General features: G+C 46.9%; 1 protein-coding gene across 1 annotated transcript; it reads right to left on the bottom strand.

Moving 5' to 3' along the window:
• Positions 1 to 5,908: 5,908 nt before the first annotated feature.
• LOC116492067 (vitamin D3 hydroxylase-associated protein) lies at positions 5,909 to 18,516 on the bottom strand. Its single transcript, XM_032192504.1, has 15 exons — positions 18,307 to 18,516; positions 17,188 to 17,301; positions 16,725 to 16,868; positions 16,212 to 16,345; positions 15,635 to 15,841; positions 15,030 to 15,070; positions 14,264 to 14,388; positions 13,399 to 13,524; positions 12,281 to 12,378; positions 11,440 to 11,539; positions 10,951 to 10,994; positions 10,238 to 10,277; positions 7,416 to 7,524; positions 6,435 to 6,580; positions 5,909 to 6,139 (listed from the first exon to the last, which is right to left on the bottom strand). Exons 1-15 carry the CDS (start codon positions 18,514 to 18,516, stop codon positions 6,011 to 6,013), a joined length of 1,767 nt encoding a protein of 588 aa, XP_032048395.1. The 3' UTR covers positions 5,909 to 6,010.
• Between the last annotated feature and the right edge of the window lie 1,571 nt (positions 18,517 to 20,087).

The raw sequence follows: 20,087 nt of genomic DNA, 5'->3' as shown, positions 1-20,087 counted from the left end.
AGATCCATTCTTTCCCCTATTCCAAAACCCTAGGGGCTGAGCTCGAGTCTCTCCTGGTGCTTTCTGCCAGAGGCTCCAGGTGGGACCTTTCTCCCCAGTTATGGCGTAAAAAGCAGTTTTATTTCTTGTCCTGCTTGGACTGGGCCAAGGGCTTCTGTATGAACTATTTCCTGTTTAATTTATTCAAAGGCTTCTCAATAGAGAGGGCTTGCAAACAGACTGTAGTTTGGAATGTGCATTCTCCAAAAACCTGTAGGAAAAACACCTAGGAAAGTTTGGGTTTCCTGTTTGTTATCTGCTGGGGAGGTAGCTGTTATTTTGTTGATCACGTCCATTAGGATTTGATGACGTCCCTCTTGCCATTTTATTTATAAAAACTGGATCTCTTGTGCAGGTCTTTAGACTTTATTTTGTTTTACGGCAAAACCAGCATTCAGGAGGATTAGGATATTTTCTTCCCTTTCTCAAAAACTTCCTCAGCTCATGGTTGGGAATCAGGGAGTCGGTTGGTGCGGTGCTGCTGCTGGCACATCGTTGTGGGAGCGATCGGCACCTGCTGCTCCTCAACCTCAACAATCCCACATCAGAACATGGCAAGGAAGCTGAGTTTGACTACTTGCCAGTCACTTTATCTTATAAATACAGCAGCTGGAGAAAAGCCTATCTGAGCTTTCCAGGGGTTGCTGGGGGGGTGTAACCTTTGATCTCTGCAGTGGATTAGCTTTTTCCTTGGCTCAGCTATGGTTTAAGATTAACTAACGTTAAATCAATCCTCTGTTGGCAGTGGGCAGCAGGCATAAAGGGTGAGTATGAGCAGGCCCTGCCCGATCAGATCTCAGACCCTGAAGGCTGGAGAGCAGCCCGTCTGGGGTGTAGCAGAACTGTACATCGTGGAAGGTACCCGAATGGCAGGGTTGGTGGAAAACACCCCCCAGTTGTATTGTTCTGCATGGTGTTATATGGTGCAGCACATCCCTCTGGCCAGTCTGGGCCGGCTGCCCCAGCTGTGTCCCCGATTAGTTTTAGCACATTGGTATGTGTTTAGCATCGTTCTCATCCTAAATCCAAAACACAGCACCATACCAGCTACTAGGAAGAAAAATAACCCTTGCCCAGCCAAAACAATGAAGGGAGCAGCTACTTGAAGGCGAATGGGCTGGGTTGGGGTGAGGGAGGCTTTGTGTGGACCTATGACTAGGCAAAGGGGAGCAAGGGGTGCTTCAGAGAAAAGTCTGCTGAGAGAGACCACTCTTCTCATGGGGAAACGGAGGCAGGTAATGTCCTGCAGAATGTCACAATTCAAACCTCAGGTCCCTAGCAGGGGAGCCTGCCTGCCTGACTCACAGTGCTGTGTTCATTCCTCCACACTGCACTGATGATAAACAACCAAGGCCAAGTTCAATGTTTCCGCAATATTTTTATGACCTGACTCAATCTAGGTCCAAGGTCACAATATCAAAGTGGTTGTGGCTGTGCTCAGATGGGACACAGGTAGTCCCACAGTATCGTGCCTCATTTATTGCCAAGCACTTTCCTTACACTTTAACTCAGAACCACAGATTCTCATTGTACCTCTGTTAGGTTCTCAAAATTGGATGAAGAAACTACACCCAAATCCCAGGACTCTCCTCAGCACTACTGAGATAACACCCTGATGCCAAAAGGGGGAACATCCTAGATCCTGGCTTTCCAATGGCATCTACCTCTCTCAGTTTTGAACGCTGTTCTAGATATTGTCCCAGCTGCATCAGCTTAAAGGAGGCAAAGTTGATCCAGTCCCATCACGCAGTCTCCAGATACATTTATATTTTTTTACTGCATCACTGACCTGCTGCCTCACGCTCTGTGTTGGTGACACAGAAGAGATAGGTTTTCAGATAATCACCTAACTGATTTCCCTTCCTGTCCTTTCCACAGTTTCCTCCTTTTGCTGTTATACTGGTATAGAAAGATAAAAACACTTACCTGACTCCACCTGGGGCTTTTAGATCTTGGGCAATGCAGGGAAACTAATAGAAATTATAGTTAAATGGGTCATGGACTGGAGGCAAAACAGAAAGGAAAGAATCCCCATCCCTTCAGTACTCATCTGACCCCTAGGGCAGATGGCACCATTATTACTTCTCCTATTTCTGTGGACCCAGATGGAGTTTGGCTGATTTGCACCAATGAAATACTTTGTCAAAAGAGGTTTATCTTTAAAATGCATGTGGGTATGGTGTTCCTGGGTGTGACAACTTCAGAAGAGGATTGATACCCATATGAATGAGAGTGGCTGTTCTGCTCCAGATCTGCACTCCCCTCAAATCCAGATTAACTTCCTATGTAGATAAATCCATTTTGGAGGTTAAGATGGGATGCAAACTAACTTCCCAGTTTAATTAAGTTCACCAGTGGAGTTAAAATGAAAGCCAAGACCCTTTAACAAGAAGAGGCAGCTGATCTGGGATTTCACTGTGACATCCACATTTCCTTCACTTTGGACCACCACAGAAGTAGGCAGTTGGACCAACCCAGTCTGTCCACGCCTGTCCCCAGCAAAGCTCAACTTGCAGAGGCAAAACCACACTGTCTCACTTTTATCACACTCCACACAACACCTTCAGTTCTCAAGCAGGCTGGTTTCCATTAGAATCTTTCTATAATTAAATTGTCTTCCCTCAAAATTGATAATATTTATTATTATTATTATTATTATTAAAGTCAGGTCAGCTTTGACTCCATTTGGATGTAAATGACAAAGAATGAACCTCAAGAATTATATCCCATATACGTGTTTTTATGGATCCAAATGCTCTGATGTGCTTTTTCAAACAATTTACAAAATGAAGTGTGTTAACTACGTTGTTCGGAAACAACTTTAAAGGTACTTCAGAAGTTGCTGAAGTCACAGGAAAATGGGCTGGTCCCCTCTGCAGAAGTTGTTCCGACTGACTCAGGGCTGAATAAGTACTTTCTGGGCACTCTCCAGTTTCTGACTCATTTCACCCAGAAATATTTATTGAAATCATAAGACTTTCATAAAAAGAGACAACTTAATTCCAGACAAAACAGCCTATCAGAAACTTCCCATTATTCAATCTGCACTTTTCCAACAACCGAGAAGATCATCTGAGAGGTGTCTCTATCGTCCCTGTGTCATGTTACTCAGCCAGGACCCTGTTGGCTCTCCCTGAATAAGCTTCAATAGGATGGGGAGAGAAATGTCCCATACCAACCCTCACTCCTCTGATAGCAGGGTTTGCCTGCTTTCTCTCCAGACCATCCCTACAGGTTTCTCAGTTCTATGGGTGAAACCACTGTTCTCCTTGGGCCTTTTCATAGGAAAGTGGGTTTTATGGATCCTACTTACTTCTCCAGTTACAGAGATGCCAGAGAAGTCTGGCTTTCCATTGGTCTGTCTCATCCTGTGCAAGCAGGTGGAAAAAAAGAAAAAAAAAAAAAAAAGAGGGAGAAAAAAAAAAGAGCAGATTGAAATCATGCTTGGAAAGATGAAACAGCTGTTTCAGAGTGAAGGATGGCCCAGTCATAATTCTCACATTTTCCATTTGTGTTTCAAGGATGAACCTCCTTACGATAAAGTGCTTTCATGCCACCTATTTCCAAACATTTGCTTTTGGTTACTTCAACTACCTCCTCCCATGAACCCTGTTTGTTAAGTAATCCTAGGATCCGGGGGGCCTCAATGTCTCTAATATCCCCTGCCACTTTCTGTTATGTTACACCACAGATGGTTCTGCCTGCTTTGGGTATTATAAGAGACCAGTGACGTGTCTAAACAATGTATATTCGGCTCCTATCAGTTCTTCTGGAGAGTTTATTTGCTCATGATGTTGCAACTAGATAAAGTCTACCCTCCAAACTGAAGAGAAAATTTAGCAGGCTTAAGTCCTTATTAAAATCAGGAGGAGGAAAAATGATCAAAGCAAAGACTACAGCCAAGATACAGTGCTGGAGATAAGCAGAACTGGCAACTAGTGGGAACAAAGTCCTGGCTTAAGCAGCATTTCCACCTAATTCTTTGAGACAGACCAGAGTCTGGACTTTAGTTGGTGCCAGGAGGCTGGGCAAACACAGTGCAAACAGGCAGTGCAGCTCTCTGAGGGCAGCACAGCCTGAGCTGCCTGCAGAAAGGTTTGAAGCACAGTGACTGTGCCCATGGGAGCAGGAGGGAGCTGACATCCTCTCTCCAGCCCTGGAAGAAGTCTCCTGCAGACATAAGGTTATGCCCTACAAAAGGCCTTTCCCTCCTTGAGTTTCAGTGCCTAAACTCGCCAGCCTTCTCTCAGCATCTCTGCTTTTCCTTATGCTCCTTAAATTCCTGAGTAGCCATCTGCATCTGATCCAAACCCAGATTTTCTCTCCCCCAAGCCTCTTCCATCTTCTTCTGGACCTTGTCTTCACCTCATCTGCTTCAGCACCAGAAGGGCTCCAACTGAGCCGCAGACCATGTCTGAGAGCACCCTTGGGGCTGTCTCAGCTTCAGGCAGGGCTGCTGCATGGTGGTGACCCTGCCCTTTGGGTGATGGGTCCTGGGAACGGCTGCTAACACTGCTGGATCCTGGGGTCTAGTGTCTGGCTGGAAGCTGGAGAGGGGAGAGTGGGAGGAACAGTAAGGCCTTTTCAGAGCCACCCACAGAGAGTAGCTGGAAAGCAAAAAGCAAATATTGGCGGAAAGTCCTTTTAGGAACAGCACCCCTTTGCTTCGTTCAGCCTTGCACTGACAGGGAGGGATACAGGAGCACAGGACAACATCCCTTCCTTGCAAAACAAGGTCTGCGCTTGTCCAGATCGCTCGGTGCCCTTCCTAGCCAGGTTATTTCAGCAGTGAGCTCCCATCTTCCCACTTGTGAGCATGTGAGGCTGCTGGACAACCACAGCATCCCTGTGCAGTCCCGAGGAGGCTCTAGGGCTGATGGCAGATAAATAACAGGAGTTGTATTGCCCCTTGGCCTTGTGCCTCTCTTCCTGTTAGCAAGTACCATCTCCAGCCCCTGTAACCTGGAGAGACATGCAGGCTTGGAGCAGGCACGGATCATCACTCAGGTTGATGTCATGTTTCCAGACACACTTGCTTATTCAAAGCTTTTTGCTTCCCTTCATTGCTTGCACCTTCCCTCCCAGCCTCTTCATCCACCTGGAGTGCAACGAACAAGAAACAGCACACAATTTTCACAGTAAAGCTGGAAGTACCAAAAGTGCAAATGGCCTAAAAATAGCCACAGAAATTATTGAATTGTTTCCTTATGTGCTTACAAGCAATTAAAAACAAAACAAATAAATTAAAAAAACAAATAAGCATCAACAAAAAACAACCTCATTTTCCCATTGCTTAACTGGAAGAAACAATGAGGAACAAGGGGCAGAGGAAGATTAGTAACCACTTCAGATTGCATATGCTTTAACAAGGAAAATGAAGCTTTCCACTACACACTGACCAATTAAACTGTAAAGCCCACTGCCGTTCGATGGTGTGGAGACCAACAGAAGTAACAACTTTAAAAAGGGAGCCAACAGGTTCATGAGGGACAGCTTTCTTGGCAGCTATTAACACTGATGGGCTGACTACAAGTTTTTGCCAAAAAGTATCTAAGCCAAGATAGCTGTGATAGCTTTTCGCTGTGGCACAGCTAAAGAAAGAATCCTACACTTAGTAGGTTACACTCTTCCACAAACATCTGCTACTCCCACTATTGGAAGCAAAATAATGACGTAAACACCTTTTCAGCCTCATGTCATACAACAAATATAGCTTCACTACAGTTATTGGACTCCTTTGGTCCAACGTGAACTCTCATTTCTTTCTTTTACTTTTGTCCCAATTTAACAAACAGTTTGGACAGAGATGAGATTTTGCTGACTTTTTTTAAAGAGCATTTATTGTCATTTTATTGAAATGGTGGTTCAGAGTCTGCAGCTCGCTATCTACTTTGCTTTGTGCATTAGGTAGAAGGTGACTGGAGAGGAGGACAGGGAATTAAAAGTTATCATGGAGGCAGATCCTGATAAATCACACATTTCTCCTTGTGCCACGGGACAGTGTCTCCACCTCCTTCATGAACCGCAGGCACAGCTCCTCCTGCCACGGCAAAGCCACACATTGGACAGCCACAGGCAGCCCCACAGCTCCTTCCACAGCCTGTAAAAAAAATAAGTGTGGTGTTGAGTCAGAGCACCCAAGGTGTTGCACAAGAAGAAAATGCTGTCTTTTGGCAGTAAAGAAAGAAAGTCGAAGAAAGATATGCAAGGGGACAGTTGGCAGGCTGGTGTACACCAGCTTATCTGTACCACATTCAGGGTGGTAACACGTTATATGCAACCACATCACTAAAGAAGTTTCCACTCTCATTATGAGATAGAGAGAAGATATGGGACAATGTGCCACTGTGCCAGTCATAGCCTTCTGCTAAGACTTAAGCTCTTTCCTTGCTCACCTCTTTCAGCCTCTTATCCCAAGGGTCCCCGTAGTGCCCTCGGTAATGCTTCAGTTCTTCTTCATCAGCTTTTGTGACTGTGCTGACAGGCACCACTCCAGCAGGGAAGTTTAAGACATTGTATAAGTTGGTATAGGAGGTTGCAGCTGGAAAAGATCACACAGAGCATGCACAATGGCAAAATTTAAGGGTGCTGGGACAGCAAGGACTTTCAGGTGACGATTTGGTTTAAAGGGATTTTGAACTGGAGTTGCTGGACCTAAAGAGACAATGAAAACGTGCTGTTTTAAAAGGGAACGTGCTGTTTTTAAAGGGACTTTTGGTGGGGAAGTTTGAGGGCTGCACGGCTGTTGAAATCAGAGTGAGCCCCATGACTTCACCTGTCAGTCACGGTGGAGATTAGGTCTGTGACAAAGTCTGAATCTATGTCAACCATAGCCCAGAGAAAAACCCTGGCTATCTTTTCAAGATAATCCAGATGTCCAGGTCTGGGAGTACACCACCATCTTGGGCATTTTGGATCTCAGAGGGCTGGAGGACCCTGACAGCAGGAAGCTATTAGATTGCCTCTTTCTGCAAGTCAGAGGCAACTTAGTCTTTCTGCTATTTTTAAAGTCTTGGAGAACATAGATAACCACAGTCAGAAGAGCCTGCTCTGGTGCTAAGGGCAGCCAGAACTCTAACAACTATCCTCACAAGCACTTTGCAGGACAGATGATACAAGGGAATGTCACCCAGTAATGGCTGGGACAGATGAGTCACTTAATGCTGTTCCATAGTAATCCAAACATCTGCAGCTCAGATGGGGTGGGGGCATGGGGAGGCCCACCCAGAGGAGACGTCCCTTTGCTATCTTCCCTGGAAGGAAGAGCAGGCACTGCACATGGCTTGGGGAATGTTAATGAGACCAAAATATCTTGCTCCTGCTGTGCCCGTAAACACCACTGTGGATGCATCTAGAGACATCTCAGTGAAGATTACCAAACAGCTTCCCAGCATAGCCATGGTTAAAGGCTGGACCCAGTGCAGGACAGAGAATCACATCCAGTCTTTGCTTTCTCCATTTAGCAATGAACTCGGTACGGTAAACCTAGAGGGAAAGACAGAGCGGATGATGAACAATGTTTGTTGGACAGCAGTGGCAGATCAACGCCTACAGCATGGAAAAAGGACAAAAAAACCCCTGCTTGGATAAAAGTGAAAAATCAAATCAAATCTGAGCTGTGCTTTGAAAGAGCCAATGGGTTTTGTTCTTCCAACTCTAGGTTTTCTGGCAGAATACCATGTCCTGCTCAGACCTAGACATGGTGCTATGTGGGCATTTCAGAGTTGATTCCTTTGAGTATTAACCAAATCCTTCTTATGTACAGTTTTATCTTCAGATTTGATTGAATGGAAATCAACAGTAATACAAAGAATCATGTTCAGCTCACTAAAAAATCCATTTCCTAAAAGCTTTGTTATTTTGGTAGAAGAAACTTGGATAGAAGACATGAATTCCAAATATTTTCACAAAACCTGCTTTCATTCTGCATTGGGTTATAGGTAAGAAAAAGAAGCAGCAAGAGATGGTTAGGTAAGCCTGTAGTCTTCTCCTCTAGGATGTAGGAGTCACAGCTTTGGGTTTGTACTGCACATCCAAGAGAGAACTAGATTTGCATTTTGGATTTCTACACCTTTGCTGAACATCAGGCAATGAATGAATCTACCCTCAAAAGAGCTGTTCCACTTTCTCTTAGTAAATAGATACAGACAGACCAGTGTGGCTACTTCCGCAGCCTACCCTGGTTATAGGACACATTTGTCCCATGTTCCAGACCCTGTTCTGTGCAATCTTACCCCAACTTTTCTGTACAAGGGTCTCTCACATCATTTATGAAAGCCCTGACCACCAGGCTATTTTTTATCTGACCTCAAATTCCACCAGCAGTCTGAGATCCTTCCTGCTGAAAGTTTGACAAAAGAAAGGGTTTCCAGGAAATACAGTCAATGCAGCTAATCTCATTTTTTTTCTGAAAGGAAAGCTGGTAGCTAGCCAAAATTTTTGGATCAGCATTTGCTTGCAGTAGAAACTGTGAATAATGGTTTTGCTAAAGCAAAACAATCTGAAATATCATTGCGGTTGACAAAGCTTTTTGAGATTTTTTTTAAATTTAAATTTTTATTTTTTTGGGGGGGGAAGCAGTAAAGGGATAGGAGTGCTGGAAGGATGATCTGTTTTCACCTTAAAAAATAAAAAGAAAAATCCAACACTGAGCAATCAGACCTTTTCCTTCCAAATACTCCCATCAGCCCAGGCTGGTTTACAGAAGTTTTTCTTATGATCTATGGTCTGTCAGACCTGCTGCAAGTGAGCATGCACTTCCATCTCGTGACCGACATTGATGGAAGCTGCATGGTGCACTCTGGGGCTGTGTTTGTTCTCTAGGAAGGGTTGTGAGGAACAGGGAACATGGATCCTGGCTTGTGGGGAGACACTAAAACAGCTCGGCTTCTTCAGCCTTGCAAAACACCAGCTGAACGGGGATACAACTGCTCTCTATAAATAGATCAAGGACAAGGGAGGCAGTGGAAAATACCAGAGAGGAGAGGTGTTATTTAATCTCAAGGACGGGAATAAAATGAGAATAAACTGCAAGTGAATAAACAAGGGAAATACAAAGCTTTACAATTATCAGAGCGGGAAGAGAGGAGATGGCCAAATAAAATAAATACAGGTGCAAAATCCAACTAGCTTTGAAGAGGAATATGATTGGTTTGTGAGCAGTGTTGGACTCAGTTGTCCAGGACAATGCTTCCTGTCCTTTATTCCTGAACTAGAACGAGTTCATACAAAATACACCTGAGCCAAATTGTTCACAAATGCGTTTTTTTACTCTGTCCTGGTTTTGGCTGGGCCAGAGTTAATTTTCTTCATAGCAGCTGGTATTGTGCCATGTTTTAGATTTAGAACGAAAATAATGTTGACAGCACACTGATGTTTCAGTCGTTGCAGAGCAGTGCTTGCACAGAGCCAAGGCCTTCCCAGCTTCTCACACTGCCCTGCCAGCGAGGGGCTGGGGGTGCCCAAGGAGCTGGGAGGGGACACAGCTGGGACAGCTGGCCCAAGCTGGCCAGGGGGGTGTCCCATAGCGTGTGTGCCATATGGAACAACAAATACAGGGGGGAGTTGGCAGGGGGGCTGCTGTTGTTGCTCAACAACTGGGCACCAGTTGGCTGGTGGCAAGCAATAATGTTTTGCATCGCTTTTACTTTTATTTTTTTTTTCCTTATTAAAATAACTTTATTTCAATCCGTGAGTTGTTTCACTTGTAGCTTTTTCAGTTCTTTCCCACATTCTGCAGCAGGGAGTGAGTGAGCAGCTGTGTGGTGCTTAGTGGCCCAACCTGTTAAACCATAACACACTCCCAGCATCTCTGCTTGAGCATCTCTGCTCAAGCATGGTTTTAACTGATGATAATAGCACCTAATGTCTAAAATGAAGGATTTACACCAAGAGATGGAAAGCATTAAAAATGAAGCCTCATCTTCAGTGGTTGTTTTTATGCTCTTTCTGCTTAGAAAATGCAGGGCACTGGATAATTTTTCTTCCCTATATTCCAGGAAGCAGAGACATCCACATGACTATCTATTGTCTTGAGCTCTTACCGCTTTTTGTAAAGACTGAATTTCAAAGAAAAGCCCAGCCATTTTATTTCCTCATGATCAATTTCTAACACCAAATCAATCACAGAGCTGAAAGCAACTGCTCAGAAATTTTAGGGATATCACTATACTTAGTAAGGTAAAAGAAATCATCTTACCGCTACTGCTGCATGCTGATCCCAGAGGTTTTTGGCAGACCTGGAAAGGTGGCAGAATTAATCAGCAATGGGACTGTAGCAACAGAAAACATTTTTAAAAATACGCTTCTAGCCCACTTTTATGGAAACTGTTTGACTGTTCTTGGAAGAAGCTATAGTATCACCTAGATGATTGCACAGATTCACAAGTATTTACAGGTACACCACAAGAGCTTACCACCATGCTTCCACTTGTTCTGGCACCTCGACAAAAATCATGGTGGTCTTTTACATTCAGCTGCTCTCAGCAGTTGTTTTTTTTTTTTTTATTATTATTATTTTTTATTTTTTTTCTCTTGCCTCTCTCATAGATGTCTGTATTTCACACCATACTGCATCCACATGCAGATACCTCTCCATCATGTTGGTACATGCTGCTCTGGGTACCAGAATTCCCCTGACACTGAGGAAAACAGCCTGTATCTGCCTGTGCTGAGACTTCCAAGCCCTGCCAAGATGAGCTCTTAAAATAATCTCTGGCTGCATAGCCCTGGATAACACCATGCTGAGCCCAGGTGGTGCTGAGGCAGCGTGCATTCATGCAGGCTTAGCCTGTGCTGCACAGCCTCATGACGGGGATTTGTCCAGCAAGTTAACATCTAGATAGATGCCACAAACCCAGTGAACATATTCATGTACATCCCTTCCTTTAGAGCTATTTTAATGCCACTTACCCCACTCCACAGAGAGCGTTGAGATCCCGAGCAATTCGTGGGTACTTTCAGAGGGAAGAGGAAAAATCTGGGATTAGTCAACAACAGTGCATCTAAAATATGCTGCTGGCATGCCAGCATGACATAGGCTACCATGACACTGTATTTTGAGCACACTTCTTGTCCTAGCAGAAGTGGCTCTGAAGAACAGGTAGTTTCCAATGAGGTGGTTTTATTCCAACATTAATTTATACATTCAATCACAACAACCCATGGAAATAAGGCTCTAGACAACACTGCTAGCCCTGGAGAGCATCTCCTGGATGTGGAGATGCTGTTTAGATCCTTGCTTAGGGACTAAGTTTACTTCAGTATATTTTTCTTTGAAAACCATCAGACTTTTGCCACGAAGCAGCAAAGCTCTGAGTGGAGCAGCCCACCACCCTTCACGTGGAAGCTTTCCCACCTTGCACAACTCCTATAACACAGACAAAATGTCCTCATACTTACAATGGGTTTCAGAATGATAGCCAAGATCCTTTTCACCAGAGCAGGAAGCCTGTAAGTATTGAACTGGGATTTGAGGTTGGGATCCACGATGTCTCCTTTGCTGGAAGGGCAGAGAGTGAAGGGGTGGTGAGGAACAGCAACCTGTGCCAGAGGGTACCTGATATGGGGATGGCCAACGCTACCCCTGAGCCAAGTGGTAGATGTTTGTGGTAGATGTCCTTGAAACAGAGCAGAGGGATGGCCTCAGCACCCACTGTGGTGTGTGGAGGGAGAGCTGCCTGGTGCTCTGTGAGGAGAGACCGGGGCTGCCCCATGCTGGTATTGGCCAGCTCCACCAGCCCACTTCAGGGCATGGCTGGGCCCCTCAACAACACTGGTGGTGCTTTTCTGAATGTGTACGTGAGAAAGGGCAAAAACACAGTACATGATGGTGATCAGTAAGCAATCTCCCTGTCTTTATCCTCACCCACGATCTGTCTCATCTGATTTTATTCCTGCTTAGGAGGAGTGAGCTGCCCTCCAGGTCTAACCCACCTCCAGGGGAAGTCCTACAGTGTGTGGTGTTTCCCCTGCACCAAAAGCTAACTGCATAAAAACGCAGTGCCAGAGCACTGTGGACACACGGCATGTTATTACTGCACAGGGTTACTGACGCATACATGTATGACCTACCCTCTTGAACTAGCTGCTGCCCATGTTAATTTTACCCTTCCAAAAATAGCTCCTGTGCTGCCCACTCTTTAGTACACACCCACAGGAATAAAAACACTCTGAATGCATCCACCGGCCATATAGTGTCAAGTCCCAGGGCCAGCACTGAAAGCAAGCGGGATTTACTCACAAGCAGTCTACCAGGTGAGCAGCACCATCCGAGAAAATCCCTCTGGTGAACAGCTCATCTACCACGTAGTCAATCTTGGGCGGTGCAAAGGGAGTAAGCTGCAGGAAAACCATCCGCGTTCAGGATGCAAGAAAGACAAATGATTCACAGAGCCCTCTTTAAACATTCCTGACTCAACAATGAGATGAGTGGGAAGTGGTGGGAAGGTGTAACACAGCAGGAATGTGTGGCCAGCAGTTTTGCACCCCTGCCTGGGTCATGCTGGGTTGCAGCCTACCACTGTGATGCCTTCTCAAGCACAAGGGACATGGTAGGTCACCTCTGGGCAGCTCACACCACTGTCTTTCGCCTCAGGTTCCCCTGGGGCTCACACAATTGTGGAGCAACGTGCCAGAAACAGCTGGGCACCGTGACTATGGGCCACCCACCAGCTGCTCCCAGTGCCTAGGGCTGCAGAGCAGGATGGAGGTGGGGATCTTGCAGTAGGGGCTGTGCCACTCTGCATTTTCAGAGGGACCTGGGCTGCTGCCATCTGCCAGCTGTCCTCTCCTGTCTCCAAGGCATTAGCACTTATTTATGATGTGACTTGGCATGGGCTCCTCTTCTCCACTCCTTAGAGAAGAATATCTAGAGGCTTCAAAACACCAAATACTTTTAATTTATACTAATTACTGGAGCAGCACCCATATACAAATTGCCATCAGTGGAATCACAGTATAATTTAGGCTAGAAAGGGTCTATTTGCAGGTCAACTGCTCCAAAACCCTTACCAACCAAGAAATCTGTAAACTGTATTCAGCAGCTGAGGGGTTATGGAGGCTGCTGTGAGTTTGATATTTATGGGGACACCAAACATGATGGGAAAAAAACATGCCCCACACTGCTTTAAAGAAGACAGACTTGGAGGTGAACTCTGAATCTGAAGGTGATTTTCCTGTCTGCTAGGCCAGAAACATAAGCGAGATCACTTTGGTTTGGGAAACAGACAATTGCATTTTGACAGGGAGGAATGGCTTTATTTGATGGGCAGTGAAAAAGGAGATGGGAAATGACTTGTCCGAATTCTGTAAGAAGCAGAAGGACAGCAGCTCCTGGTAACCACAGGCATAAAAACTCACCGTATGCCCCACTTCCTGGAGGAGCTTTCTGGTCTCCTGAATGGCCCGTTTCATGCTGGGTGAGGGCTGGAAGTAGCCATCTCCTTCATAATACCCAATCCGGAGTGGCTTTGAACTGGTGTAAACCTGTGAGGAGAGGAGCCATTGCTTGACATGTGAGATGTACCAGATTAGACCATTCTAGGGCTCAGGAAGGCAGCATCTGAGGTGTCCTGAGTTGGAGGAATGACAGGAGTAATAGGGCTGGTGGAAAGCACTGTTGACCAGAAGACAGAGCTTCAGCAGTGGTCTTGGTGTGGTCAGAAAGACACTACGTCCTGCCATGTGAACTTGTCCCAACTTTGAGATAGGAGATGTGATAACATCTGAACAATTCACTTGGCTACAGCCTGTTCCTTGAGGGTAATTGACTGGTCTGTATTGTCCATATATCAGGGACAACTGAAGGACACTATGATCTTAGGACCTGAGCCAGAAAGCAGCAATCAGATGGTAGAAATAGAGAGCTAACAGAAAAGGGCAATGATTTCTTAAGTCAGTGACTGTTAAACCAGACTCTCATTAAAAGAGTGAGAGGTGTTTCTCTGATCAGAACAAAAACAGCTTCTTTAGAAACTGGGCCAGGATGGAGCCAGCAAACTTGTCCTGGCTATTGCTGGGTAAGGGGTCAGTATCAAGCAGGTCTCATCAGGGCAAGCCAGCTGTGTGGCTTCTTGTGGTTGCTCATGTGGGGCCCCTCAGTTCCAAAGCAGACTTGCCTCTCTAGGTCCTTCACTATCTTGAGACATTAAACCAGTTGTGAATCTCCCAAAATCTCACTTTCGTGATGGGCAAATGGAGGCATCACAGTGGCTCTGAGCTTTACCTCGTCATCAAAGGGGATGGGGGGCAAGGTGGGATCCAGCCGGAACATCTCATCACAGAGCAGTGCCTTCATGCAGAGGGCCAGGCTGTCCACATCTCTCGCCATCGGCCCCAGCGTCCCTGTCACTGCAAGCACAAAGATCCCATCACTGCAGGCAGATGGGCCTGGAGCTCTCTTCTAGTAACTGGTGGTGACTCAGCAGAGAGCAGTTTAATTCAGGTCAGGGAAGAGGAATGTGGAATGAAGGCAATGTCTGTGCAAGAAGTGAGCAAGAAAGCCCAGCAGCAACAGCCCCTAAGTCTCAGAGCAGAGGCCTAGTGCCACCTACTGAGGTTGACCTTCTGGGCCAGGCTTCTGCAGGCACAAGTCCCACTCAAGAGGAGCACGAACTGCAGCCATACTGCCAACAGCAATACCGCCTGGCAGCAACTGAGGCCAGCAGAGTCTTCAAACCATCCAGTGAAATATTCCAGGCCTTTGAGATGCACATCTCCCATTTCTCACTGTTATGCACTGCACTGCCTGAACTGAACATCTGTTGCTTCAGTTCTGCTGTGATGAGGTTAACCCCAATCACAATCCAGAACAGAATAAATGGTGCAAAAATGTAATAGCATGAGGCAGGCTCTGGTCTAATAGATTACCTGTCTAAATTGGTTGCGAAACACATAACTGAGCAAGCACACTGAGCTGGCATCACAGCAACGGAAGGAGATGCAAGAAGTGAAGGTTTGACAGTAGCAATGTATCATCTGGATGGACTTACCTGAGTACATTCCTGTGATAGGAGAAACCACACCCAGTTTGCTAGGAACGTAATGGAAGAAACAGATTAGGAGCAGCTCTTGCTTTGAGGCAAGTCACCATGCTGGGCTGCAGACTTCCTAATTCTCCCCAGGCAACATACAAGAGAACGAAAGGTCCCACAAAGACTTGACACTTTCTAGACAATGAAGACTTTCAGGGGCTGTGAGCTGCTAGGGTTTAGAGATAGTTGCTATTATCTTCTTTCCCTGGTGCATGAAATTCCTCACGTGGGAGTAAACCAGCTCTGATACAGAGAGAACTCTTACAAACAATGCTAGGGCTGGAAAGTATCTAAAAAGTAGATGTTCCTGCAGCATTTCCCTTCAGTTTCCCGACTGTGACTCATAAATTAAGTCTTTATTGCGTTAACAGTTGGAGGTCATCATGTGTCATGGAGATCATCAACAGAGTCCTTAGTCCTAGCTGATGAAAAGGAGCAGGCAGATTAATTTGGTAACTTAAACCTGGAGGAAAACACGGACATCTGTTGTGTAGGATTATGCATGGTGGGGGACACTTCAGCTTCCACAGTGGGTGGAGAAAGGGACAGAAGTTAGGCTGTACCTGATCCTGTTGCCTGTGGGTTTGAGCCCGCACAGCCCGCAGAAGCTGGATGGCAGGCGGATGCTGCCAGCCACATCTGAGCCGATGCCCAGGATGGAGCCTCCCCCTGCGATCAGAGCTCCCTCCCCTCCTGAGGAGCCTCCGGGGGTTTTCTGGTGGTTGAGGGGGTTCAGGGTCTGGCCGAAAATCAGATTGCTGCAGTCATAGCTGGGGAGAGGGAAAACCAGCAGGTGAGTGAGGTACTTCTGCCTCTGCAAACCATAAATGCAAGGCACAGAGCATCTGCACAGGGATGAGTGTGGAATTAATCCTGGAGGGTAGGATCAGTGTGAAGCAGATTTGTTGGGACAGTTAGTTTATGAAGAAAGAGGCATCAAATATAAGAGATATAATGTCCCTGTAGTATTTTGCAGGAAGACCGAGGATAGAATGACTCAGATTAAAGTAAGGAGGCAATTAATTCACAGTGCATGATTAGTTTGGACAAGAGTGGGAGCATATGCATGTGGGCCCCACCCACCCTTAGATCACAGAGCTGCATGACACAGTGTTTTCGGAAAGGCAAACACAAGATTACTTTATCATTGTCTGAGGGATGTTGGTTTTCACGAAGGGGATTGCCCCCTGGCTCTTTAGAACCTGGACGATGACACTGTCTTCTTCCTTCACTTGGCCCAGAAGTTTCACCAGCCCACCAGAGGAGACGTGGCCCTTGGGGACGGGAAGCACAGTTCTTTAGCTACCAGGACAGATGCTGTTCAGAGCTGTAACAACTACAGACATAAGCCCTGACACCTCCTGTGACAAAGCTCCCACCTAACTTTTCTCACAGCCAGAATGGATCTTTCCTACCTGAGGGAAACCAGATCACCGCAAGTTAGGAATTTTCCAAGAAAACTGTTTTTTTGTCAGAAGACAGGTTTGCTGACCCCACAAATAAATAGTCCAGAACATCCTTGCCTGAGGGAACTTTTGGCTAGTAGCGATGAGATTAAAATGATCAGGCTGGATTCCTTGTATGAGGGCAGAGGACTGGACATCCTGCTCTGTTCCCAGCTCCAGACCAAGGATAAGGGTATTAGGGATGTACCTTGCAGTTAATGTGGTCCTTGATGCTGACGGGAATGCCATAGAGCAGCCCCTTCTCCTTCTGCTTCTTCACTTTCTGGAGCTGATCCTCACAGCCATGAATGAAGTCTATCACACAGTTCACCTCCTGAGTCACCTCCAAAGCCTCTCCAGAGAAGCAAGTGAGTAGGTGGAAGGAAGGAAACAGCATTTAAATTGAGTTTTCAAGATGAGTATTCAATGTCCTCAAACCTCCAGCATTCAGACCTTACACATAAACTTTAGATATTTATTTCTGGGATCATTTTCTGCCCTGGATCCCTGTTCTACTCATTCACCCACAAGCCACTCTTCATCCATCTCAGCATTGACAAATTGTGATCTCCGGCCTTGCTGCTTCTCCCAGAAAATGGGCTGGTTTTCAGTTTGAAAGCCCCTTCTGCTGCCTCAGCAGAAGAGCCCTGAACGCTGTACATTTCACTCACTTTGCCCATGTAGGAGTAAAGGACGCTCTCCGGGGACAGGGACCCCTCCTTCAGCTTCTCCGCCAGCTCCACCATGGGCAGCGAGAGGATGTGTGCGGTCTGGGTGCCTGGGTTCTGCAAAGGGTAAGAAATTCAGCACAGAGGGATGGACATGACCGAAAAGGCTGGTGTTGAGGTTGTGAATCCCCGGTTCTAACATCTGCCCAGCAGTGACCTTGAACAGAGATTTTTTAAAAGACACTCCCCGTAGAAATGCAGACCTGCTGCATAGCACTCTGTCTACTGGAGCGGGGAATTTGCTGATGGGGAATTTGCAGAGTCTCGCTTCGTAAAAATAGATCCAAAACAGGCAGAAAGCTGCCTCTTGACCAGAGAGTTGCATGAATCTGTAAGAGGTTTGAGAGGTCTGACCTGTTTTTGTTTACTCTCCTGCATGGCCCCACCCTAATTAATAGACAATGCTTTGGATGGCGGCTAAGCCAGCTAAAGTTTTACAAAATTTATCATTAACTTGGGGGAAAAAAAAGTGTGTGGCCTCTTTGCAACCTCCCCCTGCCCCTTCCCAAGAAAAAAAAAGCAGCTAGTGTTTATTTGGGGTTTAAGGCAAATCCTGAACCCAAGGACTGAACCTCCTAAAATCTAGGTGGGCAGAGTGAAGTGGCCTTTGGTCACTGATGTGCAGAAGCTGGAGGGACCTGTACTTTGAGGGTGATGGGGTGGACAGGTTCCTATCGAGTGGCAGAGTGAGGAGGATAGGAGCAGAAAGGCTTGGCAGGAGCAACGGGAGAGGAGAAAAGGGCATAGGGAGGTCTGGGAACACTTTCTTAGCTGGTGACATGATTCAGAGCGTCCCCAGCTTGGATCCCGCATTCACCCTTAGGATTCCCACAACAGGCCAGTATTAAGAAATACCTCCTTTATGCTGCCTTTACCATTTGGGGCTTTTCGGTGACAATACAGCGCGGTGACTATCAGAAAAGGTTGGTGATGATCCAAAACATGCACATCCCTGCTCTTGCCCTCACCATTATTCAAAGAGGCATTGATTAGGACTCCCCATTTTCTTCAGTTACCCAAGATACATTCCCTTCCCTCCACACACACTCTCCCCCAAATTACCTCTTGTTTAAACCTGCGAGCTGCCTTCTCCATTTGTTCCAGGGCCAGATCCCGTGCTCTCCGTGCCTCTTCCATCTTCTGCTGGATCCTTCTGTGCCCCAGCCGTTTCAGCAGCACAATGGCTGCAGCTGAACCGCAGAGCAAGGCTGAGAGGATGCGAGGATCTGCCCATGATGGGTCTAGGACCTGCCACAGTCGCTCCTGGGTCATAATTTCTCCCCCAGTCCTTCCTATTCTGGGTCAGCTACAGGCGCCTGGCTCTCCCCCCTTCTCCTAAGGAGAGCTGATGTATGCAGATCTCTCGGTTGCCTCCTGTGCAAGATCAGCTCTGAGATAGCATTGCATTAACAAAGTCCAGCAATGGACTTTTTAGACCATGGACTTTGAAAGGGTCTGCCTGCCCACTGTGGGTCGGGCTGCAAGCAGTGTGCTCGGATCACTCTGGGTTTGGAGGGATGTCCCCAAGGCTGTAGCTCCCCAGGCCACTGGCTGCTCCTACACGGAGCAGACAGAGCTGATTAATGGGGCTGAACGTCTGCAAAAGCCAGGTCTGGGCTTTCCCCACAACTAATAATTCATTAGCAGTTAAGCACATTAACTAGAAGCGCCCAGCTGTCATCACTCTTCCCCTGGCAGCAGCATGTGCAGCCCTCTGAGCCTGGGACAACAGAGCCCTGCTTGCCCTGGGGGACCTGGTGCAGGGAGTGAAATCACATCGATCAGAGGGCAGGGAGTGAAATCACATCTTTCAGAGAGCAGGGAGCTCGGGAGGACGAAGGGGCTGGAGTGAAGGTTAGGCACAAGCAAGATATGGTGCCTCCGGAAAGGCAGTCTGGATGGAGCTATCTGAAGATGTCTCCAAGGAGTATGACTGCTCTGTGTCATTTCCAAGTCAAGCCTCTTCGACAAACCTTTTGGCAACCCATACCATAGAAATCCCCTCTGACGGGCCCAGCATCCCATGTACTCCCCAGTTTCTAAGCCATCCTTCAGGCAGCACGAGGCAAAGGAGCTGGACCATGCAATCACGTCAGCCCCAGGAGCTGCCCCTCACAACAGGTACTCCATAGCTATAGGAACACTCCCAAGGAGTGCATGAGGATAGAGGGGGTTGGAAAATCAAGCATCTCTCAAAACACAAGGGTCTGCAAGCCCCTGGGAAAGGGATGGGGGATGGCTCTGAAAGTTCATTGCCAAGATTCAAGGCGGCATTGCCAGGTGTGTAGGATCGTGCCTCTGCTGCAGGCAGTAGGACAGCAGAGCTTGTAAGGAGGCTGTGTCCTGGGTAATTAGTGCTCTCTGATGAAGGGGTCTTGTTTGGGGGCTGAAAGCCACTCTGGTGGCCACGACCTCCCTTTTTGGCCACCTCAAGTCCTAAAACACCCCTAAAACCATGCAGCAGCCTCAGCCCCGTACTGCGCACTGTTCCTTGGCACTGATCCTTGGCAGTGGGCACAGCTCGCTGGAGGTCTTTGCTCGGGGCTTCCAGAGGAGTGTTTACTGGTTCAGGTCCACTGGCATCTCCATCGCTTGGACTCCTGTACCCTGCCCACCTCTACGCCAAGGAGAGACTGATTAAACTAATGAGGCAATGCAGCTCCTGGCTGTTTGGGGCTGTGGGCTGCATCCAGCCAGCTCAGGCCAGCACCTGGCATTGCCTCTCCTGGGACAATCTCCCCCAGGCTTGGATTTTAAAATGCAAACAGAAAATCCCTGTCCAGCTTTTTCTGTGTGGGCAGTGATTGCCTACAACTGGTGAAAAACTCAGTCCAATATCCTCT

This window comes from Aythya fuligula, chromosome 8, assembly GCF_009819795.1.
Source record: "Aythya fuligula isolate bAytFul2 chromosome 8, bAytFul2.pri, whole genome shotgun sequence".
Taxonomy (NCBI): domain Eukaryota; kingdom Metazoa; phylum Chordata; class Aves; order Anseriformes; family Anatidae; genus Aythya; species Aythya fuligula.
This window is presented reverse-complemented; position numbering and strand designations above follow the sequence as displayed.

Bases quoted from the DNA above. Each gene is read 5' to 3' on its own strand.
- LOC116492067 (XM_032192504.1), bottom strand. From the start codon at position 18,516: ATGACCCAGGAGCGACTGTGGCAGGTCCTAGACCCATCATGGGCAGAT. The intron at 16,346-16,724 runs GTACATCCCTAA...CCCGTCCCCAAG, and splicing joins AGGACCACATTAACTGCAAG to GGCCACGTCTCCTCTGGTGG. The intron at 6,581-7,415 runs GTAATCTTCACT...GATCTTTTCCAG, and splicing joins CTATGCTGGGAAGCTGTTTG to CTGCAACCTCCTATACCAAC.